This window comes from Mercurialis annua, linkage group LG6 (genome assembly GCF_937616625.2).
Source record: "Mercurialis annua linkage group LG6, ddMerAnnu1.2, whole genome shotgun sequence".
Taxonomy (NCBI): Eukaryota; Viridiplantae; Streptophyta; class Magnoliopsida; order Malpighiales; family Euphorbiaceae; genus Mercurialis; species Mercurialis annua.
The window spans coordinates 4648580-4674737 of NC_065575.1; the positions used below are offsets into that span (position 1 = coordinate 4648580).

The 26158-nt window shown below is 30.3% G+C and overlaps 3 protein-coding genes across 3 annotated transcripts; all 3 read left to right on the forward strand.

Annotated features, from left to right (window-relative positions):
• Window positions 1-545: 545 nt before the first annotated feature.
• Window positions 546-10801, forward strand: LOC126653554 (ultraviolet-B receptor UVR8). Its single transcript, XM_050347468.2, has 15 exons — window positions 546-1031; window positions 2454-2530; window positions 3102-3180; window positions 4366-4425; window positions 4612-4713; window positions 4874-4967; window positions 5452-5494; window positions 5596-5641; window positions 5742-5788; window positions 6356-6458; window positions 7925-7979; window positions 8054-8120; window positions 8420-8456; window positions 9493-9572; window positions 10285-10801. The coding sequence occupies exons 1-15, from the start codon at window positions 755-757 to the stop codon at window positions 10411-10413; spliced, it is 1296 nt and encodes a 431-aa protein (XP_050203425.1). The 5' UTR covers window positions 546-754; the 3' UTR covers window positions 10414-10801.
• Window positions 10802-16301: 5500 nt separating this feature from the next.
• On the forward strand, window positions 16302-18690 carry LOC126685700 (UNC93-like protein 1). Its single transcript, XM_050379626.2, has 2 exons — window positions 16302-17674; window positions 18362-18690. The coding sequence occupies exons 1-2, from the start codon at window positions 16518-16520 to the stop codon at window positions 18609-18611; spliced, it is 1407 nt and encodes a 468-aa protein (XP_050235583.1). The 5' UTR covers window positions 16302-16517; the 3' UTR covers window positions 18612-18690.
• A 1692-nt stretch (window positions 18691-20382) lies between these two features.
• LOC126687467 (uncharacterized) lies at window positions 20383-24948 on the forward strand. The gene is made up of 2 exons (XM_050382030.1): window positions 20383-20460; window positions 24568-24948. Exons 1-2 carry the CDS (start codon window positions 20383-20385, stop codon window positions 24946-24948), a joined length of 459 nt encoding a protein of 152 aa, XP_050237987.1.
• The last annotated feature ends 1210 nt before the right edge of the window (window positions 24949-26158 follow it).

Consider the following 26158-nt stretch of genomic DNA (forward strand, 5'->3'; position numbering starts at 1 on the left):
ATAATATAACTAAAATGACATAATTATATCAATAGAAAAAAATTAAAAATAAAATAATTTTTAATAATTTTTTTTAAAAATGAATTTCTATTTTTATAATATGATGATCAAGTTATTATACAAGTTATTATTTTCAATAAATATTTGATTATTTGATATTAATTTATATTTTGTATTTTAAATTAAATATAATTTGCTTTTCTAGTTAAATATAGTAACTTATCATAAAAAATTTATTCGTCACCTCAAATACAATTTTAATAAAATTGTTCGATTATTTTTCCATGAAAAATTGAGTGTTATTGGCCAAAAAATCTGTATATTCTCCTTATTAGAAGTTTCTCATCATTTTTTATTAGCTAAAATTTTGGCTGACAAACTCTTTGTAACAATGAAAGCTTACAGATTTATATAATTTTTATTTGGTCAATTTGTTTTTTGAAAAAAGTAAATTATTTTAAAATTAAAAAGATGTATTTAAATGAAAAATGTAAAAGAGGTTTACTTGTTCCATAAGGTTAACCTTAGGGTACATTTTGTACTTCTCCCTCTAATTTAGTTTACATGCTAAACTGGAATTCTATTACTGGTAAGACAGGAATTATAATCTCAACTAACTCATTGAACTTATAAATCTAAATTGAATTCCAACATTTTCAATTTCAATTCTCAACAGAACCAACCCGAAAATTTTCATGCACCATAAAATTTATCAATTTCAGCATCAGAATCAAGCAGAAGAGTGAGAAAAAGTATGTGGAGTAGAACCAGCACACAGCTCAGAAGATATAATAATTGCAAAAACATAGAGCTAGGGTTAGGGTTAGGGTTAGGGTTTAGATTGTACAAACGATGGATGTCGATGTCGAGAAAAAGATACGCAGCTGTTTGGGGCAATGGAGATTTTGGAAGGTTAGGGACCGGAAGTTTGGATTCTCAATGGCGGCCTAAGCTTCTGCCTTCCTCTGCTTTTGAAAATCAGCATCTCAAATCCATCGCCTGCGGTGGAGCTCACACTCTGTTCTTAACAGGTAATAATAGTTAGTTGTTTGATTTTTAATTTTTTGCTGGTGTAGTGTTATCAATTTCATTTAGCTGACAATTACAATCAGTAGGTGCATTTATAAGCTTTTGAGAACTGAGTTTAGTTAGTTTTGCGTGTTAACTTAACAAAAACTTGAATGAGGAGGTTTGTAACCTTACGGAGGACGAGCTTCATTTTAAGCTTAGCTTACAAAGATTGAACACTTCTACCTTGCCATTACATTAATTTGAAGTTCTATTGTTTTTACTTGTTGCAGAATCATATGATCATAGGGTATTTGGTGTGATATATTATTATGCTTTCCTTTTATATAATGAAAATCTTCTATATCTGATAATCATTTAAAATTTTCATCTATATTTCTCGTGATTTCTTGTTATGTCTTTCAAAACCATTTTCTGAACAAGACTTAGTCTAATACTCTAATTACATAAATGTCTAAAGAATATGATTTTCCGCAGAATTTTCAAGATCTATTAATTCTTTTTCTTGTTCCATGCTTAACAAGTGTCTTGGTGCAAATCATTTATATTGCCATTGCCATTGTCTTTCCATTCCTACCATAATGCATAAAGGTGAGCGATTTTTTGGAGAGACTCAATAATCAACTTTGTGAGTCTTCTAGGTTAATGGATCCCACATAAGGAACTTTCTAGCCAAATTGTCAGTAGAATGCAGATGTGTTAAAGCTTGCAAATTAATGAAAATAAAGGTCAGAAAGTTCACAATTGTGGTCTTTGTAAATGAAAAACAGAGGAGAAGTGACAGAAGTGAAAGAATAAAATAAATGCAGCACAACTCTCATATCTCTCTCAAATGCTCTCTCTCTCTCACTCACTAAAGCAAACAGAAGAGACACTGTTTATAACTACATCTCTAAGAATAGAGTTTTTGTTTTGGGTATTTTATGTAGGAACTATACAGATTATTCTCGTCATGAAATTTTATTTATAAAATATATATATCAAAGCTTTAATAGTTTCATAAAATCTTGTGAACTTCTAGGAATTCCCAATTTTTATTGTAAATCCATTAAATTTGCTTCATATGTACTTTGAATAAGGTAACTAGCACAAAAAAAGGTGAGGGATTCACAACTTGAGCTTAGACGGCCTTTGATAGTTCCATGTAAAGTCTCCTCTCTAGTGGCAAGTCCCTGGCGAATGTCCTGCTGATGATAACTGGCCAGACAAAGCAAATTGATTTGGATAACTATTGCTTTAACTTTTAGATCTAAACTGATACCTCCGATATAGCTAACTGTTTTTGGTTGTCTATTTATTTCTTTTCTAAAGGATAATGCTTATCCTGGTTGATTAACATTTTATAGTATCCTTAATTGATTTATTTTTATGTAAGATTGTCACTTATGTACCCTATAACATATTAATCTTTCCTCCTTTGCTAGAAACTGGGCATGTATATGCCACTGGTCTTAATGATTTCGGACAGCTCGGTGTGTCAGGCAATCTTTCTTATACTGTGGTATAATAATATCTTGAACTGTTAATTTTATTATTTTATTTTTTAAGACTGCACAATTTCTGTAGAAAATGGAATTTTAAGGTTTGAATATATTTTGGCTCTGTATGCCAAAAGCTTAGTCTTTTATCAGATTCAGTGTGTTTTGGTATACGGCCCTTCTTATTTATCTATTGTTTATGATTATTTTTACTAGAGCAGTTGTTTAGGAAGGCCTGGATTTGCAGGTCATTATAGTCTAGAGTCTTTCTTGACATTCAGTGACACTTTGGTGAATGAAACAATGTGAGAAAAATACGACAAATGAATACTAAATAAAATTGCAACTGAAAATGAATGGATGAAATTGCAACTATAGGCAAACATATCACTATGTTGTTTTTAATCTTGAAGTTTAAGTTCGAATAACCGAGGCAGAATTTTTTTCTTCTCACTCCTCACTGTACGCATAATTATTTGTTGTGATGTTTCAAAATATAAATTAGTTACGTTCTTTTTTATTGATTAAGTAGCTATCTACAAAATTATCTGAGCCTTTTCTTTTAGTTCATTTGCTTCTTGTTTTTCATTACAGGATCCCATTAGAGTTTTTGGACTTCAGAAAGAGATTTTGCAAATTTCAGCTGGTTATCATCACTCATGCGCTATTACAGGTGTGTCTTAGGGTAAAGAAAACAAGTGATATCCTAATCCTTGGCCTAAAGTTTTCAAAGAGCTGAAGGTTTGGCTTATCTCAAGTTGCCATGCAATCCTACATGATATGCATATTTGCCTAAATTTTAAATAAATGCCGATGTCTGGTTTGGAGACGGGCTCTCACCCTTTTCTTCTTAATGTATTGGTTACATTTGGTCAAGGTTGTGGTTATAATCGGTCATGATTACATTTCTTTGACTCATGGACATCATTCATCTAATCTATTGTTCGCTACATCGGTGTGGAATTAGAAAAGACAAACTATCATCTCATGGATACATTTGCAAGAATCTGCCTAATTAAGTACATAAAACTGATATATATATGTTACCTGCTTCAGAAAATAACAGTGACACTAAAAGTCTAACCTTATAAGGTCACCATTGCAAGGGATTTAAATTCTGACTACAATATGCGGAAGTAATATTAAAATCATTTATTTAACAACACTGTGCAAGAAGTAGAATGAAAAGCATGGATTTTAGCTGCAATTTGGTAATAATTTATTGGAGTCCGAATAGTAACTTTCATGGTAAATAGCTAAAAAAGAGAAACCGGATGAAGTTTTGGGTGCTAGGTCTTAGCTTACATGCTCAGTTGTTGGGTCTGTGATTGTGTAACAGTCCCGTACAAGAATAAATTGGTGCTTTCAGCCCAAAACATTTGACAAAAGCAATTTTTTTATGCAAGTAGAATCACATCTCTCCCTTATTTACTTATCTATATGTATTCTATGATAGCAATGGCAGGCCAAAACTCATTGCCTGAGTGTAATATAGTAGTTTAAGATGTATTGATTCCATTGTATGGGATTGTTTGATTCATCATATTTCCATGTCAGCTATATGAAGTGCTCCAAGAAAATTATTGAATCCATTTCTTCCTAAACTTGAAGTGAACTTTTAGGCTGGGGATGTTATTACATTTATGCTTTAGATATATAATTTCTTGCTCCTTTTCTTCCAATTTTCTTACCTTTATGGGCTTTTGTTGGTAAAGGGCTCATTCAATCAGGTTCATGCAGTACATAACGTCTTTAAAGTGTCAACTTAATATTTGTATCTTTTCTTTTGCTATATTGTTTTCCATCTAGAGTAGCATGTTCTTGCCTTATGTGTGACAATCTTCACCATTTCTTGTAGTGGACGGGGAGCTGTATATATGGGGAAGGAATTCAAATGGACAGCTGGGTCTTGGAAAACGTAAAACACTTCATGCCGTTTTTTTTTTTAAATATATGCTGGTTTCTACTTATGTTTTTTAAATGTCCAAAAGTTGGATTGGGGTGGGATTCAGTTCTATTAACTTTCTACCTGTTATTATTTAATCAAGAATGAGATTATTGATAAGAAATTAATTTTCGAAGGCTTATATTTACTATTTTATAGAGGCAAAGAGTGTGGTCCCTCTACCAACAAAAGTAGAATGCTTGAGTGGACTCAGCATTAAAATGGTTGCTTTGGCTTCAGAGCATTCAATTGCTGTTACTGGTAAGTTATGGCTAAATCTTAAAATGATGTATTCCCTTCTTTTTGTTGTTCTTTTTTATCATTCCCTTTTTCTAGTTGTTACTTTTTAGTTGTTTCCGTAAGTGTTAAAAATACGTTATGGTGTAAACTTGTCTTTACTTTTGGTTATATGTTTTACTAGACAGCGGTGAGGTTTTAAGTTGGGGAGGGGGAGGGTCTGGACGACTTGGTCATGGCAACAAATCAAGCATCTTTGGGTTTCGGACGAGCAACAGGTTGAGTTTAATGGTTTTAATGATGTTTACCAGTTTGACTATCAACCTAATGTTTTTCCTTGTTTTGTTTCTTTGCAAAATTTTGTACATGGTTAATGTTGCATGTCATAATCTCATAATGAAGATAAAACCAATTCACAGGCTAACTTTAGTAGTGGAATGATGTAGTGTTTACATTATTAACTGCAAGAGGCATTGAGTGTTTTCTCGCTGGTAAAAATGAAAATGAGAAAGAATTGTAAATAATGAAGATTGGGGTACTTACGTAAAAGTGGGAAAAAAAATGGAATACAAAGATCTATTGAATGTAAATTATACACAAAATTAGGCCTCTAAATGCAATCAAATGTTAGGGAAGTCTTTGAACAATTTACTATAAGAAAATTGTTGAACTTTGATACTTATTGGTCTATTAAGAGGATTATGACAGCTGGCTCTGATGCTTTTTCGTTTTCGTAATTTTGTATGGTTTATTCGTGTGCAGTGAATATACCCCGAGGTGTATAAAGAAACTAGAGGAAGTTAAGGTACTTTATACCTGTTATTATATTTTTAGTTTGATTGTGCATCTCTTAAGTTGAACTTTTCCATTTTTTACTTACTGTTTCTCAACTTCATGGCTCATCAGGTTCAAAGTGTGGCTGCTGGGTTGCTTCATTCAGCTTGCATTGGTGGTAATTCTCGAGCTTTCTTCAATTTAATTGTTTTCTTTGAGGCCATTTGAAGTTACTGCTTCTATAGATTTACTGCTATTATATTTTTCTTTGGCTGCAGTAAATGGCTCCGTTTTTGTATTTGGTGAAATGTCGGTTGATAGATTGGTATGTTACAAATTGATTTTTTTGATTCATATCCTATGCTTCATCTGTTCCATGGAAATTAACTTTGTTATATACATGTATTATGTATATTGATCCAAGGCAGCAATTTTTTTTAGATTTGGTTGTTATGTTGAGAATCAACTAAACAGTTAATCTTTGGTGCTATCTGGATTGCATAGTATAGAATTTGTACTTTTTCAGTGGAAATGATTAGTAGAATTAATTTTTATATTTCAGATAAATAAGATGACTACTCTCGCTGCTATATTGCTGGCAGAAATTATAGTGGTCGTTTATGTTGGCAGAGTTGTACCACTTTTACAAGTTGGTTATTAGTTTATGGAATCTTGAATAATAACTTGGCTTGAAAATACTTCTCTTTCTCCTGATAAGGACATCATTTATTTTATCAACATTCTCATCTGAACTAGGTGCTGAAATATAGATATATGCTGTATTGTAGTGCATTTATTGTGAAACCTAATTAACTAGAAATTATTATGCATTGTATGTTCTCTGCAAAAAAAAAAAGATATATAACAGTGTTTATGACTTGAAAACATCTAGGGTTTTGGAGAGGCAAATGGTGCGGGCATACCGTATGTGGTAGGCAAATTGCAATGTGCTAAAGACGTTTCATGTGGTGGATATCACACATGTGTTGTCACAAGTAATTGTTTTTTCCTTCACACCTTTTTATTTATTTATTTATTTATTTATTCATTTATGTTGCATTTTTTGTTCTTGTTCCTTTTTATTTGTTATGTAGATGGATAAATGCATTGAAATTTAATGCTGAAACTTTGGTAATTTTCCAAACCTTAATTTTTAGAGCCATGGTAAGAATTCATCTATATAGACAAAAAAATGTGGTTCCAGCAATTTAGCTTGTGGAAATAGCATTTACTTGAGGTGGAAATAAATAGATAAAATAAAAGGATTTGGATTAGACTGGGTAGTGGGTAGGAGCAACCTTGAACTTGACCAATGTTCGGTATTCATGAACAAGAGTTACAAGACCAATGTTCAGTTCAGATTAGACTGAAATGTGGGTAGCTTTTACGCTTGAAAGTATGTATCTAACTTCATGGAAGAAACATGAATGGGGTTAGGGTTATCAGAAGAGTTCCATATATATATAATATACATTTCAAATAACAGTGTAAAACCGAGTTTCAAAACATATTTCTATGGTTCTGATTACATTTTTAAATGGTTTCATTTTTTTAGATGCTCAATTGGTCAGTTTTAACTATGCTAATTTTTGTTGTAAAATGTCTTCGTATAATTACTAGAATGATGTGAAAATGTCGCATTAGATTGAACCATATTGGGCAAGATCGAATGTGTTGATTACCTAAACAAAGGTTATTGGGCAATTCCTTTAAAGTCAATGACCTACTTGGGAATATTGCTGGAAAGGAAATCTAGTAATAATATCATTCTAAAAAACAAAAGAAGCTAGATCTGAATTTTCATTTCAAGTAATTCATATTGACAATTGTAGTCCAATGAATGTAAAGATAAGAAATAACTTATAAGCCTAATATTACCTCACATGTATTGATGACTATGACTCTATTAGGCAATCTCTCATAAATTAGAAGTCTAGAGTTTTTTTTTGGTCAATCGCCAAATAAGAGCAAGTAGAAAATCAAGCAGATCAATTTTTTTTACCATTTGGGTACTTAAACCATCATTTTGATTTTTTGGTCCCAAACAAAACAAGATTCAGTATCCTATCGGCTATCTCAGCTCCTAAACCCAGTTTGCTTGATATTTAAAATATTAGGTATAATTCATTTGAAAAACAATAATATATCCGTCTAAATTTACACTTTTGGTCAATTTCAATTCTTTGCGTGTTTAGGTAGTTTTCAAAACTATAAAATACACGGCAATGTCCCAAAGGAACCCTAAACAAAAATTGCTTTGTAACCTTTGGGTTCTTGTATCCTTTAACTTGATTATTAATAGTCTTTTATGCATGCAATACTATGTCATCTTACATTTGTTCATAGTAATTTTTTTATTTTTATATATTTTTCTATATCTCTTGGATAAATTCATTTTTTTTGCCCATAGTTACTCCAGTGGATGTGTGCTTTATCGCTCATTATATTACTTTTGTCATAGGTGGTGGGGAGCTATACGCCTGGGGTGTCAATGAAAATGGCTGCCTCGGTATTGGGTATCTTCCCCGTCTCTTCATCTTTGGCTTGAAGAGCACAAACATCTTCATTTTCTAATGTGTCTTGTTTACAGTTCTACCAATTCCTTTCATCAACCAGAGAGAGTTGAAGGTCCTTTTATGAGATCTCCTGTTGAGAAGGTTTGCAGATACTGCTTGATTACTGAATTAATATCGTGTAGGCATGTCGTATTTTCCTGTTGCAATCATTTACTGGAAGGCCCAATAATATGATTTTGCTAAATGCTCAGTTTGTGCATTTATGTTTTTCTTCTCATGATAAGTAGACGTAAATGAATTGATGACCTGAATGAATCTTAAAGCAACGGCTATTTTGCTGTGAAGTGAATAATTACATGTGAGCTACTTTGAATACACCATGATATGCACTTGTAATCAAATTTAATCTCTGTCATTTTATGATAATTATACATTGACAGGTTTCCTGTGGCTGGAGACACACAGCAGCAATTTCTGGTAAGAAGCTTTTCATGGATATGAAAAAGACCTGTGCTGTTTCTGTTCTATTATCATCTGAGTGACTTGTGTAGAAATTGAAATGTTAGTTCTATTTGGAAATTTTGCATGTAAATTTGCACCTAAAATTTTTTAATCTGAAAAAACACTATAAATGACCCTGCGACCAAATATAATGCTGTTTCCTTAGTCTGTATTAGAAATTCTGAAACAGTTGGTATATTCTTCCTCTCTGTTGTGCTCATTTCTTATTCATTTTAAAGCTATTATGAATCCCTGATGCAGCTGTAGTACTTCTACTCCACTGTCATAGTCCGACCCCAAGTTCATAATCCTAGTTTATCTTGAAAAAGACATCTGAATATATTCCATTTCACTTCTTAATTGTAGGAAACTAGATAAAAATATTTTATTTTAATATCTTTTTTTGGATCTTATATTTTAATAGTCAGAGTTATCAATTTTTTTTACTTAATTTCTTCATAGGAGGCTGTACCCTTTGGGGAATATTTTATGATTTTGGTTAGATAAATTCGCATGATTCTTCTTCACACTGATTTCAATTATTTGGGTCTCATCCCGGTTCTTCCTCGTACTGATTAGTGATCTTTCTTTTTGTGAGAAAAACTAGTGGTTATTATGTTTGCACAACATACTGCGGAAAAGAGTATTTGTGTGAAACTCTCAGCTGTCAGCACAATCATGTTGTAGACTTCTTTTATAATTCTCATGATTGTTCACGGACCATATTCTTTGCCTCTTGCAATAATGTATTCAGCCCCTTGAATTGGCAGAACTTAAAGAAGATTTCATGACAAATCAACTGGCTAGGGAGTTGAACAATTAGCTATTTATTTGAAAAAGAGAAAAGAAGTTAATATAGTAACTAATGTCTTGTCTGCTAGTAGTTTATGTTCAAACTATCGAATTTACTGTGTGCTTATATATGTTCTATGCTGTGCACTTCCATTTTTTTAAAACACAGAACAACTTGTTTATGGTTAGTGACTAATGATAATTTATTATTGGCTTTCAGAAGGCAAAATCTACACTTGGGGCTGGGGAGGTTCCAACGGCACATTTTCTGATGATGGGCAGTCTTCTGGCGGACAACTGGTTTGGATACATTTCACCTCTAGCATTATATTGTTTAGTCCAATAAGTTATAAGCGATGCTTAAAATTGTTGTTAATGGTATAATCATCATCAGTCTTCTGTTATAAAAAATCATCAGTCTCACTTTTCCTTGACTAACAAGTTACACCTAAAAGAACTGAAATTATCATCTTCTTGGTATGATGACACGGCAAGCATATCAAATTTTCTTAAATTACAGCACTGGACAGAGGATGTGTAATTTCTTTCTCCTATATCTCTGCTCTTTAACATTCATCAACATGATACTGTATATTTACAAATGCTTCTATTTGCAGATTGTCTGATGATATCAGCATGAAATTTGTTGGGCTCAACTAAATGTCTAAGTAGAACTGAAGATGTTGAAATAGCTAGTGACAAATCTCAAAATCATTTAGGACATGAACAGTTTTGCATGCTTTTTCTCATAATTTGGTTCTGATGGAAATGACTTTTTGTGCTCTATAATCTCGCTATTTTTTATTTTCACAATCGAGTAGATTTTTTTTAGGATAATTACTATCACCTTCTGAGTTTAGATTAAAATGACTGTTTTTTCTCCCTAAATTTTATATACTCGCCGTTTCATCCCGAATTTTAGGTGTTAGATGAATTTTGTTGACTGTGCATGTAGAAATGCATTATTCTTTTAGCAGTCTCTTTGTATTTTTGACTTGATCTTTGTTTACAGGGTCATGGAAGTGATGTTGATTATGGGAAACCTCTGTTTGTCCCCTTTGAAAAGAGTATGAAAGCATTACAAGTTTCATGTGGATTCAATCACACTGGTGCCATACTTGAGGAGGATGCTGAATCTTAGGCTGATCTTCATTTTGCCTCCAGCGTTCGCGTTTTTCTGCACGTGTATGTATGCAAAGAAACACTTCATTATTCTTTTACACATATAAAGTGAAATGCTGAATTCCGTATTCATGTTTGAGATCATTAACGAAGCAAATCGACAAATAAAAGTATCGACAATATGCAATATTCCTGTTGCATCTATCGATCTTGTAATTAATATAGGGGTAAATGACTTGCACGTATGTAAAAAAGAAACACTTCATTGCTGTATCTACGATATGCAATATTTATGTTGTATCTATTATGTATTTGTCTTGTAATTAATATATCGGCCTCACAATTAATATAGCGATCAACATTCCGGGTCTTGATATAATAGTAAAGAAATCTTATATTTGTGTATAGCTTCTTTCCTTGCGTAGAAGTAGATGTTAATATGCTGAATCTTTTGCTTCATCGTAGTTAGAGATGTGAAAAAATCGAATCAAATTGAATAATCGAATTGGATCAATAAATTTAGTTTTGTTTGGTCTGATATCATGAAAATTTTTAATTTTTCAGTTTTGGTGTGATTTTAAAGTACTTTTGTAATTAGTTCTTTTGGTATAAATAGAACCAAACTAAAACGTTAATCAAACTGATGAAGTTAATCAAACCTGCACGATCATTTAGGTTTGGTTAACCTAAATTTAGAACTTAAATATCTACAACATATATAAATATGCAAATGGAGGGGTCATAGATAAACTTACCATAAAACGTTATAGACAAATGATGTTAATTTACTTTGCATTTTGTTTAGAGTTATTGTTACTATTTATTTTAATTTTTTGTGTTTTTTTTTTCCGATTTAAACATAATTTGAAAACGTGGCACCATATATCTCAATCTTTTATTTGTGACATATATAGTTTAAGTGTCTTATAGATATCATTTTGGTTATTCACACGGCCAAAAAAAACGACATCATTTTTATGAAAACTAACGCATAAAACACAAACAGGATTATAAGATGAAAAAATTGAAAGGGTTGAAATGCAATATGAGACGTTTTTAAATTGTGCTTACATAAAAAACACACACGAAAGATAGCGATTTATAATAAAAATACCCTTTTCTTTATTATCCACTATATTTCTCCTTTTCATTCATGTCTTGATACAAACGATTAGTGCCACTTTTTTAGTTCACTTACGTCGTATATCTTATTACAATAATGTGTTTCTCACTTTTTTTTTATATTGTACGGAAATTTATCAAATTTTAAATTTCAATATTTTATTTGTATTTTTAAACTTCAAAATTCTCTATATATAAAATTTATTCTTGTAAAAAAATATCATGAGACAATTATCATTTTGATTTCATGCTCACTACTAAACTAGTTTTAAAATATTTCCATTACAATAAACTATTCTCTTGCTCTTTTTTACTCTCTTTCATAAACCATATGAAAACAGTTATTCTTTGACTGCAATAATGGGTTCCAAGCATCATAAGAAATCTATAGACTTGTTTAACAAAATGCTAAATGAAATCCATGTCAAATCAATGACTTCTCTTATTTTGTAAGCTTGTGTTGGATAAATTTAGAAATTCAGTATATGGGCTATGTGTCAAACTGGATTTTGTCGTGTGTTTGTTTGTATGCTTGTTTTAAATTTTATGTATTAGTTTTATTGATGTCTTTGTTAGATCTAACCTTGTCAATTAATCGAATCGATAATCAAAATTCATGTCAAATTATTAATCAATAAATAAATATATACTACGAGTTAGTCTTTCAGATCTATAAACGGTCTTTTATTTCTATCTGATGATAGAGAATCTAAAGAAAATAATAATAATTTGCGATTTAGGGACTATAATTCCACAATATATAGCTAGATTAACCTAGTGTTATTTTGATTTAAAAAAAAAAAACCTAGTGTTATTTCTAATTTTAGTAACCATAAAATTAGAAATAGCAACCCCATATTTATGTATATAAAGCTCATAACTTAATTTGATGTTTTAAAGTTTAATAAATTTTATTAGATCAGTTAACTAGGTTTGTCAGATTATTATTATTATTATCAATGATAGGCGAAGCGCTTGTGAGAAAAAATGAACTCACAATCTAAAAATTATTAATATAAATTCATGTCAAATTATCAAAAAATTAAATAAATAGAGAGAAAGAGATTGACAATGTAGAAAAGAACTAGACCAATTAAAAGATAATAAAAACAGAAGCGTACATGAATCTATCATATTAAATAAGTAATACAAAATACAAATTACTTTTTTAAATTTACAAGCGGTATTTTGTGTTCTATTTAATGATAGATAATCAAAAAATAATAAAAACAATTTGTGATTTGAGGACTATAATTCCAACATATATCGGTAGGGTTTTTTTAAAAAAACTTTTTACTTTTAATTTTTTTTTTTGAAACAACATATATCGGTAGGTTAACTACATGTTAACCTGGTATTTTTTTTCTAATTTATTCACCATAAAATTAGAAAAAACAATCCGATTTTATATAATATAAATTTCATAGCTCTTTTGAACTCATAAATTTCATAACCTTTTTTCCAATTAAAATTTCATAACTTAATTTGATGTTTTAAAGCCTAATAAATTTTATTAGATCATTTAACTAGGTTTGTCAGATCATAATAGCACTAAATATATACTATTATTAATATAAATAAGTCTATATATACCTAGCAATATCTAGTGTACATTTGATATTTGATGTCTGCTATTTTTATAGACACATCCAAATATCTTTTATGGAATCAAATGCTTCTATCCTTTTGCCATTGCAAGCTTCCAGTTTTCACCATCAATATAATTTGGGACATATTAGAATTTAAAATACCCTGAAAATAAGACAAAATTATAAACATTTAAACTTTAATTGTAACCGATAATGAATAAAAAAATTGAATTTAAATAGTCATTAGTAGGAGTAAGCGAAAATCGGACGAAAACGCAAAATCAAACCGGACCGAAATTGAAGTGGATTGATTAAAGCTGTTAATATGGTTTTGTTTAACTTAAAATTTATAGTTTTACAAGAAAAAAAATTAAAATTTATAAAAATTCTAATTTTTAGTTTTGATTTGATTTCAGGCTAGTTCACCACATGAATCGTGCTCACCCCTGGTCATTAGGCCTTGCTACTTAATTTTTTGCTTTGTCTTGGACAATCAACAAGGTAAAACAATGAATAGACAGTCATACATGTACATACAACTGTCCGAAAATTTTAATAAAATTCACTTCGTATGTCAAAAGGATATACGAAATGAATTTTTAAAAAATACTTTAACCGCTTAATATCTTCAAAATTTCTATTTTTTGTGGACGTTAATTTTTATAAATACTTTTGAAAATAGTCTCATTTAATTTAATTTTGTATATTTTTTATCAATTACAACTATTCTAAAAATAATTTTAAATTTTATCACATATTAATCATATCAATATTAACTTAACATGTTTTATCCATAAATACTGATATAACACTTAAAAATCGAATCAAAACCATTTATAATTTTTAACCTAAAAATAAATTGATAAATTAATTTTATTTAATATTCTATCACTTTAACTATTAGATCCCTCATTTAATTGCGGTATTTACTTTCAAACAATTTAATATCTTATTTTTAATTTTATTAACGATTTTGTCCCTCGTGTTTAATTTCGTTAACGATTTAGTACCCTAGGTCAAATAGTTAATAAAATTAAAAGTGAGTAACCATTTAGTAGAATTTGAAAACTAAAATTTTAAAATAAAAAATATTGAATTATTAATTATAATATATTTAAGAAATTTTATAGTAAGTTTATTCTAAAATTATTAATAACCTTGAATGTAAATCTTGGTGCCGGCCGGCTGGCCGGGGGATCCTTCTTGTTTATGGAGTTGCGTTTCTGGCATCTAGAGGTTGATCTACAATTTCAAAGGTTCCATTTCTGTCACTTTCTGCATTCAATAATTCTAGACAAATTCTACAACATCAAGCCAACCATAATCACAAAGATATAATTAATTTTCTTTCAAAATAGAAAAATAATTAATTTGTCTTCACCTGTAATCACATTGCTTATAGTCAAGTTGGTGACAATATTGCATTGATTTTTTTTTTTATGAATTATATTGCATTAAATCTTGGATAAGTTTCAGGAATTAAAAGTCAATAACTCACATAAAAATTTACTTTAGATGATGGATTAATTAATTAAGATTCTTTAATATCAAAGTATTTAGATTGATTTATCAGTGTTTTCATTTTTATTCTTGTTTTCTTTTTGATGGATTCATTTTGATTCTTGTTAATCGGTACCTTTTATTCTCTATAAATTTAACACTGAATTAAATAAATATTATTTCTGATTTTAGTCGTATTTAATTCCGATCTTGTAGTATTATATTCACATATTTAACATGAATAATAAATTTTAAATATTATTCTAATTAATATTTAATTTAAGTAGACTCTGTTATATATAATTTTTTTAATTATCTCCTTATGAATCTTATATTTTTATTATAAAATTAATAAGTTGTCCTTTTACTTTATAACTACCTTAAAAAATATAATATTATTTAGTTAAATATTATTTATTAACTTTAGAAAAATTATTAAATGTGAGATTTAACAAAATTTATTTTAATTTTCAATTAACGAAACTGAATTTGAGTGCGGTTTGAACAACCATAACAAAATAAACGGATATTTGATTTTAAATAATGAAATAAAATTTAATTTTATATTTGTAGAATCTAAATTTTACTAATTTAATTTAGCAATTTTATTTAAAACTATCCGAAAAATATTTATAAAAATATAGAAAAATTATACATTTAAAAACATACTAACATATATAAAATATTACCAAAAAACACAAAAAAAAACAATTAAAGACCCAAATTACATTGAAAAATACCGAAAAAACACTTATGATACACCTATAAACACTTAAAACGTCTCCAAATATAAAAAGCCAACAAAGTAACAGTTTACTGGTCAACAGTGCACATCGCACATGTTGACCGCGTTGTCGACCACTATTGATCGAGCAGTTGGCTGGGAAATTTACAAGTCAAATTCCGGTGAACGGGAAAATTTCTGGCGAGACACTGGTGGTATTTTCCCGGCTTTTAGGTGTCTCAGGTGTTTTTTTTAGTATTTTTGTAAATAAAATTAGAAGTGTAAATTGTTTTAAGTGTGAATGTGATATTTTATAAAAAAAGTTAAATAAATTTTAAAAATAGTAAATGAGGGTACTTTCTTCTTTAATTTATTATACTCATTATGGTAACATTTTCCTTTTAAATTTAGAGATGCATCTCATTAAATTTAGACTTTTTTGCTGAAGGATCTATATAAATTATATTTTTATAGCTCACCAATTTTTTTTAAAGGCTAAATTCTTTTAACAAAATTGTAAAGTACTGTTTTGTGCTTTTAACCAAAAAATCAGTTTGTTGCCGCAAACATGCCAACGAGCAGTAGCAGGTTCCGGCGAGGAGGAGCTCCTCCTCGCCGGAAATTGTAAAAAAAAAATCTTAAAGGCCCCTGATTTAATTAAGGTTAATGAGTATTTAAGTATGATTAATGAGTATTTAATTAGGATTAATGGGTTTTAAATCCACTCTCCAATTAAAATGCCACATCAGCATAGGAGTTTTTTGACCCGGTTTTGACAAGTTCAGGGTAAAAGTGATCCGGTTTTTCTACTTTGTACGTTTTTGATACTTTGTGCCAAGATAAGGGGGTGAAGTGATCGTTTGTTCTTTAATTTTTACTGTTAAATAAATTAATTTAAATATTCTTCATATTTTTTTAGAAAATCAAAATAGTTCTAATTATCCTGATAGCTAATTTCAAAAAATAGATTGAATATACTAATGAATCACGGCCTGCAGATTCTATTCTAATTTCTAACATCACCATCATCTCACTCCGTGGTCTACTAGTTTGTTACAACTAATCTTTAGATTTGTCCTTAAATTCCTCAAAATCCTAATCATAATCTTAAAACCCCTCATCTTCGCAAATCTCAATCTTTTTCTTCTCCTCCGAACCCAAAAATCTCTCATAAAACATCTGAATTACATGGGTTTCGACGGCAATGAAGAATCCGCCACTAAATTACCCAACAAATCACTTTTCCGATACAATTCGCCGCTAATTCAAGTCACTCTAATCGGGTTCGTATGTTTCTGCTGTCCCGGAATGTTCAACGCCCTCTCCGGCATGGGTGGCGGTGGCCAGATTGACGCAACCGCCGCCAACAACGCCAACACCGCACTATACACAACTTTCGCCGTCTTTGGCATCCTTGGTGGCGGAATATACAACATTTTAGGTCCCCGCTTAACCCTCGCCGCTGGTTGCAGCACTTACGTATTATACGCCGGTTCTTTCCTTTACTACAACCATTTCCAAAAACAAACGTTCGCCATCATCGCCGGTGGAATCCTCGGCGTCGGCGCTGGCCTACTCTGGGCTGGAGAGGGTGCAATCATGACGTCGTACCCACCGCCGGATCGGAAAGGCACGTACATTTCACTCTTCTGGAGTATCTTCAACATGGGCGGTGTAATCGGCGGTTTAATTCCGTTTTTTCTGAATTACCACAGAACCGAAGCGGCGTCTGTAAACGACGCGACTTATATCGGATTCATGTGCTTTATGGCCGCCGGAACACTCCTCTCTCTAGCCATTCTTCCGGCGAGTAAAGTCATCCGAGACGACGGAACAAACTGCACGAACATCAAATACTCCAAAGTCTCAACGGAGGTAGTTGAGATTATAAAACTGTTTCTAAATTGGAAAATGCTGTTAATAGTTCCGGCAGCTTGGGCAAGTAATTTTTTCTACAGTTACCAGTTTAACAACGTTAACGGCGCGCTGTTTAATTTACGGACAAGGGGGTTGAACAATGTGTTTTACTGGGGAGCACAGATGTTGGGTTCGGTCGGAATTGGTTGGGTTTTGGATTTTAGTTTCGAGAGTAGGAGAAAACGAGGGTTTTTTGGGATTGCAATTGTGGCGGTTGTTGGGAGTGTTATTTGGGGCGGCGGACTGGCGAATCAGCTGGGATATTCTCATGATACTCTGCCGGCGAAGCTGGATTTTAAGGATTCGGGTTCGGAGTTTGCTGGTCCGTTTGTGTTGTACTTTAGTTATGGGTTGTTGGATGCTATGTTTCAGAGTATGGTTTATTGGATTATTGGATCTTTGGCTGATGACTCTGAGATTCTTAGCAGGTAATTTTAATTAGCTGGTTTTTAGTTTCATTTTTGACTAAATTTTGTTTATTAAGTTCAACCTGTTGTGCATAGCTTGATTATTAGTTTTATTTTACTAGTTGGTTACAAGTTACAACTCCGGGCCTTTGATTTGATGCACGAAAATTTTAAAGAAGCTGTACTTTTTAGTTTTCGAATTATTTTCGTGTCCGATTTTTTTTTTAAATCAAACGAAAATCGTTTCCATAAATAACAAAATTAGACATCTTCTTCCTATAAGAAAAACTTAAGAAATTTTGGCCACAAACAAATTTTAACGTTGTATTTTTATTGTATTAGTATATGTTTTGTTAAAATTGCGAACTTTTAAAATCTAATTTTACTTATGGTTATGAAATCATGAATAGATTATTATGTATTATAATTTTGAATTTTGATTAAATTCATTCAATTTATTTCATTAATGATCATAAATTTTATAGTAATTCATATATTTTTCCTACGTTTTTGTTTATTATATTTTGGAAAAAAATCATTTCGGGGTAAACATAGTTTGGGAGGATCTTAATTTGTCACATCAAAATAATAGAAATAAGTATAATTTGAGAAAGAAAAATTCTATAGGAAAATAAAAAAAATCAGAATGTGAAATAAAAAAATATAAAAACTCTAAATTAATAGTATTATGGATTCCGTAATTCGCAGGTATGTCGGATTCTACAAAGGTGTACAGAGTGCAGGAGCAGCTGTAGCTTGGCAAATTGATACACACAAAGTTCCATTGCTTACCCAATTGATTATAAATTGGTCACTCACTACAATTAGTTATCCATTGTTGATTGTTTTAGTTATGGTGGCAGTTAAGGATAATCATAAGAATGAAGATAGAATTGCTGCTGCTGATTTTGATAAAAATGCAGTAGCAGCTGAATATACAACAAATTCAGTTCTATAATCTAGCTCCTTTTTTGTTGTTTTTTTTTATTGTAATTTCGAAAATGGTAATCAAAATTTCATGTCTTGTGAATGTGAAATGTCAATCTTTCTCACTTGATTTTCTTCTGTTTAATTGCTATGAAGCCAAGCAACTATAATCACCCAAATGGCCCATTTTTAAATGTCCCAAAATAACGGTTGATTTTATAAATTAAAAGGAATTTGGATTCGCATTTCCTATTGTTGTGTGCGCCCAGACGGTTAATTCGGTTAAAAACTAGACCTATTTAACTAAAATTAGATTATTTTATATTTTTAACTAAACTAACTGAACTAATTAAAATTTTAAAAAGGTAAAATTTAATCGACTTAATTAGTCGGTTAATTTAATTAATTCGGTTGATAAGATATAAATTGAATTTTTTTGTTAATCCAACTGACCAAACTAGAAGGTTTAATTGAGTTAATTTGGATTAAGTAATTTTTTTATCACTCCTACCTATAGTGTTTCTCATTAATTTAAAATATCAAACGTTCTCGGTAAGAGTTTTTCAAGAAAACAGCTGGCATGTGAAGATCATAAATGTCGTTCCAATTCTTTTTATAATTAGAAGAAAAAAAGCTTTTGTGGAAAAAATTAAACTCACGATTCTAGCAGAATGTTGTCGAACAATTATAATATTTGAAAAATAGCTCAATATTAATGCTGTGCCAAACACTATAAAACATGGAAAGATATGCCAAATAAATTGATAAAATTTTTATTGTTTATTTCTGAATCTTTGATATATGCCAAATATATTGATAAAAATTGAAGGTCAATACAAGCCAAATAGGCTTACAACAAAAACGCCCATGAATGACAAAAAAAGAACAAGAAGCAATAAAACAAAATCCTAGACACACACCAACCAATGATTTATTACCAAATTACATTTCAAACTTAAAAACAAAACAAGAAACTAGAAAAATAAAATTTTCCAAATCTTTTCACTAAATGACACAAAGAATCAACAATCTTTACAGTTCATTTTATCTTCTTTTTTTTAATTTTCTGGTGTAAATGATCCAACGTAGAATGGCCAGCTTTGTGTATACTTCTAATAGTCAACTTTACTCATCATCAAAGGGTGACCGGAACGGCGTCGCTTTTGTCGTCTATTTTCGCTTCAGTCTCCTTCTTCTCCTCCTCCTCCTCCTTCTCCTCCTCCTTGGCGGCGACAACAGGCGTGGCAGTCGCAACATCAGCTGCCGGAGTAGTACTTTCAACCACCTTATTATCCTCCTCCACCGCAGGCTTTTCCAAGACAGCCACCTCATCAGAAGAAACAAGCTCAGCAATAACGGCAGGTTTTGGCTCCTCAGCAGGCTCACCAGCTTCCTCCGGTTTCGCCTCCGAGAGGTCAACCAACGGCGGTGCTTCAGCTTCACTCTTCTCCTGCTCCTCCTCTTTCTTCTCCTCAGTAGCCACCTCCGCCTCCACCGGAGTCTCAGCTTTAACCTCACGAGCCACAACAACCTCAGCCTCGGTTACATTCTTAGGGCTGACCGGAGCCTGGTCCATCTCGCCGGATGCCTTGGGTTTGGTCGCGCAGCCGCCCATGATTTAATAAGTTCTGCCGGAATATATTATGGGCGAGCTTTTGGAGGTAAGAAGAAGAGAGGGTTTGAAGATTATAAATTAACAGAGATAAATTTTGAAAAGATGGAGAAATATTGAGGATTAATATAGTTTTTAAAATTCTTAATTTAGAAAAAGTTGGTTAATTATTAGAATATGACCTTTTCCTATGGTCAGGGAGATTTTCAAGTTGGAAACGGTTATTCCTGTTGGAAATTCGTTGGATTCTGTTGATGCTTTTGGACTTGTTAATTTTATTTCAATCATTAGTCTACCAAATTTATTTATTTATAGAATGGATTATGCATTTCCAAATTTAGTCTCCTTTGTATCTAAACTCTTTTTCTTCTTCTTGTTCGGTTGGACATTTTCTAATAAGAGTAACAAGAACCAACTCATTATAATCGAACAAAATATATTGCAACAATAGATTCTTCTAAGGTGATACTTACTAGGATGTATAACAACCGAGTCCGAATTATGCCAAAATACGAGCTTGGACTCGACTATGTTATATGGGAGTATAATCGAATTGAGCCAACTCACGAGTATTCGAAATTGATTCAAAAAAATACTTGAAATTGACTCAATTCATATCGAGTCGAGCTTGAGTTAATTGCCAAATCAAATTTGACCTCTAAAATATTTGGATTGATGAGCTAACGAGCCTAATCGTACTTTAATTTATTAATTTTTTTTTTATTATAGAGAAAGGTCAAGGCCAAAAAAACTAGCGGAATCTGCACATTATAGGAATAGAGACTCTAATGATGTCTTCATTAATAATCTGAAAAATGCTTGAAAAGCTATTTTCGTAAGGGAAATTTAGGTATTTACCTAAAAAATAAAAATATTTGCACTTTTTACCTCAACAAAAAAAAGTTACAAAAAATATCTCACCTTTTTTCCATATTTATATTTTTACTCTCGGAATTAAAATAATTATAATTTTACTCCATTATCATAAAAGCAGCAGTTATATTATCATCTCGTTATCATAATTTTTTTGTAAATTATTTTTCGTACGTTATCATACTATTATCATTAACTCTGTCATATTATTATCATAACTTATTCTTATAAAAGATATAGTTACATTATCATATCGTTATCACTGCAGTGTTATGATAACGACATGATAATATAGTGATACTGATACGATAACCAGACACTGTTTTATCATAATAGTATCATAAATATTATCATAATATTATCATATAGGTACCATAAATATTATCATTCCGGTATCATATGATAATGTTATGATAACGACATGATATTGTTATGATAACAATATGATAATCAAACATTATTTTCTGTAAACAATCTTTTTTTTTCTCCAATATTATGATAACTACATGATAATACAGTGATACTCATATGATAATCAGAAACTGTTTTTTTTTTATAGAAAAGCATTTTTCTCTGCAAATGTTATGATAATGCAGTGATACTCTTATAATAATCAAATGTTGTTTTTTTGCAGAAAATCATTTTTTTCATCATAAAATCGTTTTTATGCAGATTTTAGATCTAAAGTTGAAAAAATTCAAGAGAAGTTTATTTAGATCTAAAATTAAAATAAATCGTATTTATTACCACAAATTAAAAAAATCGCTTAAATTAGATATAAAAAAGCGCGAAACGACGAAGGAGCAATGGCGGAGAGCTGACGGAGCGATGGCGGAGCAATGGCAGAGAGGCGGCAGAGGAGAAGGAAGAAGAAGAAGAAGAAGAAATCAAAAATGGAAGAAAAAAATATACAGGTCAAAAAAATGGAGAAGAAAAGAGAGAGAGAGAGAGAGAGAGAGAGAGAGAGAGAGAGAGAGAGAGAGAGAGAGAGAGAGAGAGAGAGAGAGAGAGAGAGAGAGAGAGAGAGAGCATGTGAAAGTGACATGTGAAAGTGACAAGTAGTGGTTGAGAGTAAAAAAAAGATGCTTGGAGTAAAAAATAATAAAAAGTAGGTATTATAATAAATAAAGATATGTCTTGAAGTACAAAATAAATGAGTGATGTATTTTCTCTAATGTTTTCTTGTTGAGGTAAAATTTATAATTATTTTACAAATTGGGGTATTTTCTCTAATTTTCTCTTTTCGTAAACCATTAGCTCTAGAGGATGGATAAATCCAAAGTTAGCCATCCAATCCGCGCAATGGTTTCCCTCCTATAAATATGGCATATGACAACAATCCAATCTCTAGCCAAAAGGTTTCGAATAGCACAGTAAAGGCTACAGCTGCCGTTAATATTTCTTTTATTGCTAGACAAATAATCCACCGCAATTTTGCTATCCATCTCCAATTTATTAATTTTTCTAAAAAATATAATGAGATCTTTATTTTTGTATGAAAATTTAATTGTCAAATATCTATATAGAAATCGAGTCGAGATCGAGTCTCAATTATTCAATCAAGTTCGAGCTTATGCTCCTAAAATGAATTTGATGGAGTTCGAGTTGAGTTTCAAGCTTCAAAATTTAGAGTCGAGCTCAAACTTGAAAATATTCGGACTCAACTCAACTCCATCACATCCCTATGTTATATAAGCTCGAATGAACTTAATTCTTAAGCTCGGATTCAACCAAAGTTTAACTAGAAATTATCATATTTAATTTATTCAGTTTTTTCATTATATATTATAAATTCAATCAATTAAGATGATATATACTTAAATTTAAAGTTATGAAAAGTAAGTATATATTATTATTTTATGTACGTAAAAAAATCTATTTAGCCTCATGAATTTCACAAGCCGGTGCGCAATTTTAGCAACAAGTTTATAAAAGTCATAGGACTCTTTTTAAAAAGGCCTAATGCCCCAAAAAAATATCGACCTTCTAACCCCTTTGTAATTTTACCCCGACATTGTTAAAAAAAGTAAATTGTACCAAATTTTACACCTTTTACTTTTCAATTATACCCGCAAATATTAAATGGGTCTCAATTTTTTGACAAAAAAGCTCAAATAAATTATTCATTTTGAATTTTTCAAACGAAAAAGAGTTCAAATAAGTCATTTATAAGATTTTTTAAAATAAATTTAAATGAAAAGGAGTCCAATTTATAAAATTGGGTACAATTAAAATCCAAAAGTATGAATTTGGAATAATTGACAATTTTATAACGTCAAGGTGAAACTAAAAAAGGTTAAAAAGTCAAGGATTTTTTTTTGAGACATTAAATCTTTTAAAAAAGAATAAAATTTTCTTACAACCCTTAACATGACACTTGTTGATTGACATTTCAATAAATTTAATATATCTACAAAATTATAACTTTAGTTCCTATATTTTGTTTGAAGTTATATTTTAATTATTTTGAATAATTTTATTTTTTTTTATTTTTTCATATAGAACTCCTAAAACTATAATTCTTATTAACATTTTATCATGAATGAAAAATTAAATTAATAAAAATTATTAACTCATATATTAATAATAATAATATAGTTTAAATTTTAATTTACTATTATAACAATTATCTAAAATCATTTAAGTGTAACTTATCATAATTTTAAAAAATAAAAATGGATGAAATATATGTTTATCAAAAATAATATATTATTGTAAGACAAATATTAATAAAAAAATTAGTAAACAAATCGTATGAATAATATAAAAAATTTGTGAATCCACTCGAAAAACTTAATTTTGATAAAATTAAAAGTACATGAACTTAATTTTAATAAAATAATAGTATAGAAACTTCTATTTATAGTATAAAAGTAAAAAAAAAGTGAGCTTGCATTAACAACACATATTTTTTTATTAGAGAATAATACTTGTTTACAAAATTAAAACTGCATGAATTAGGGATTCCCTCAAGTTATAATGAATTTAAAAGAAGGTCAAGTTCATTTAATCTAAATTTTTCATAAAAATGAATGGCGAATATCAATTTAATCTAATATACAATAATTTACACCATTCATTTTTTTTATTAAAAGTGTAGATTAGATGAACTTTATCTTCTAAATTTATTAGAATTTAAGAGAAACTTAAACCGAAATTGCATACCTATACAGTAAAGAAATAATAATATAGGGTCTAAATTAAAATGAAGCGATAGTATACGGACCAAATACTCAATTTGACTTGTTGAGAATAATATAAGAGAAAACACATTAGGTGAATAATTGAAAGAAAAGGCAAGAATAAGGCAACGGTAACAACTAAGCAAATTTGGCATCCGATAGCTTTTGTCGAATAGAGAATGAAAAAGAACCAATGCCAACACCTTTTAGCTAAGCTTTTGTTCCTCCAACATGTAATTCCTATTTCAAATTTCATTTTTCTGGATCAAATCCGATTCATTTTCCTCAGAATTTGATCCAGAAACAAACCCATTTTACAGGATCAGGATCCAATCATGATCCGATTCATTTTCCTCATTCTTGCTCTATTCTTCATCCCAGTTATTCGATCCGATTCCAACCCGATCCGATTACCAAACCACATTGACGACGGTTATAATCACGACAAAACTGATCCGTGCGAGGAGTCGAGAAGAACCGCGTCTTGTCCGGTGAAATGCTTTCGGACTGATCCAGTGTGCGGAGTCGACGGCGTTACGTATTGGTGTGGGTGTGGCGATGCATGGTGCGCAGGGACTAAGGTGGCGAAGTTAGGGTTTTGTGAGGTCGGAAATAATGGCGCCGCTGCTCAGGCGCTTCTTCTCCTTCATATTGTTTGGCTCATTGTTCTTGGTTTTTCTGTTTTCTTCGGAGTGTTCTAGAATTTTTGAACCGTAAAGAGTTGCTTACAGTTTATTTTTTTAATTCTTGAATGTTGACACGGTTAACCAATTTCGTTGAGGCTCTTAATTGTTCTATTCTTGTTTATAGTTTATGCATGTAAATTAGATAAAAATCTAATCAGAAATAGTACACTAAATTTTATGATAAATATTTCTTAATAAAGTTTTAAAATTTTAAAATTTAATAGATATGAATTTTATTATTTATTCGATTAAATTCATTTTATTTGGATAGATTAATTTTGGTTGAATTAGAACTTTAAACAGAAGTTATGTAACTTTATAGAGAATGACATGGGAGAAAATTAGAAATAAAGATTTATTAGAGGCATTTTTAACGCCAATTATTCAGCTCAAATCTAATTAAATAATAGTTTTAATTTCAGTTAATAAAGATTTAATAACTCCTCTACCAAATGTAATATATTTTAGAGTTTTTTTTTATGAATAGTATATTTTAGGGTTAAAACAAATTAAATCACAAACTTTTAGCGTTGTTTGCTAATAAGACATGAATTTCAAGTTTAACAAAATCATTCTCCAATTTTTATTTTTGGCAAATCAGAACACAAATCTATTTTCAACTGATAAAAACTCCAATCGGGAGCACTAGAATATACAACCACGTTAGAGTTTTTCCATGAAAAAAAATTGTGTTTCAATTTGTGAAAGTATAAAAGTTTGTGATTGACTTTGCCACGTATTAAAATTTGTATTGTAATGAAAAGTCACGCTAAATTTTGTAATTATTTTTAAAATTGACCCTGAATTGTAGAGTGACCAAGTAGACATATTGATTGCAATGCATAATACGCTGAAGTACAACTAGATATTTTGAGAAAATAGCTGCTAAGTTGAACCAAGGAAAAATAGAAAACACCCATATTCAACAATTGGAAATTTGATAAAAGGGGGTATTTTTTTATAATCAATTATGTAAGGGGTTTTACCTATGTATAGTTGATTATAAAAATATTTTATTAGTTAATTGAGCTTGACGGAATTTAAAATATAGATTTAAATGTAATTTTATATGCAAATATTTTATTATAATCCAGTTATTTGAGCTCACAATCTATGTTTTAGGTTTTTAGGGTGGTGAATATAAAATGAGTATAGGTTCAAAGAATATAATTTAGTTTAGACAGTACTTTGCACAATGTTTGCAACTGAAAAGAATTATCTCTAA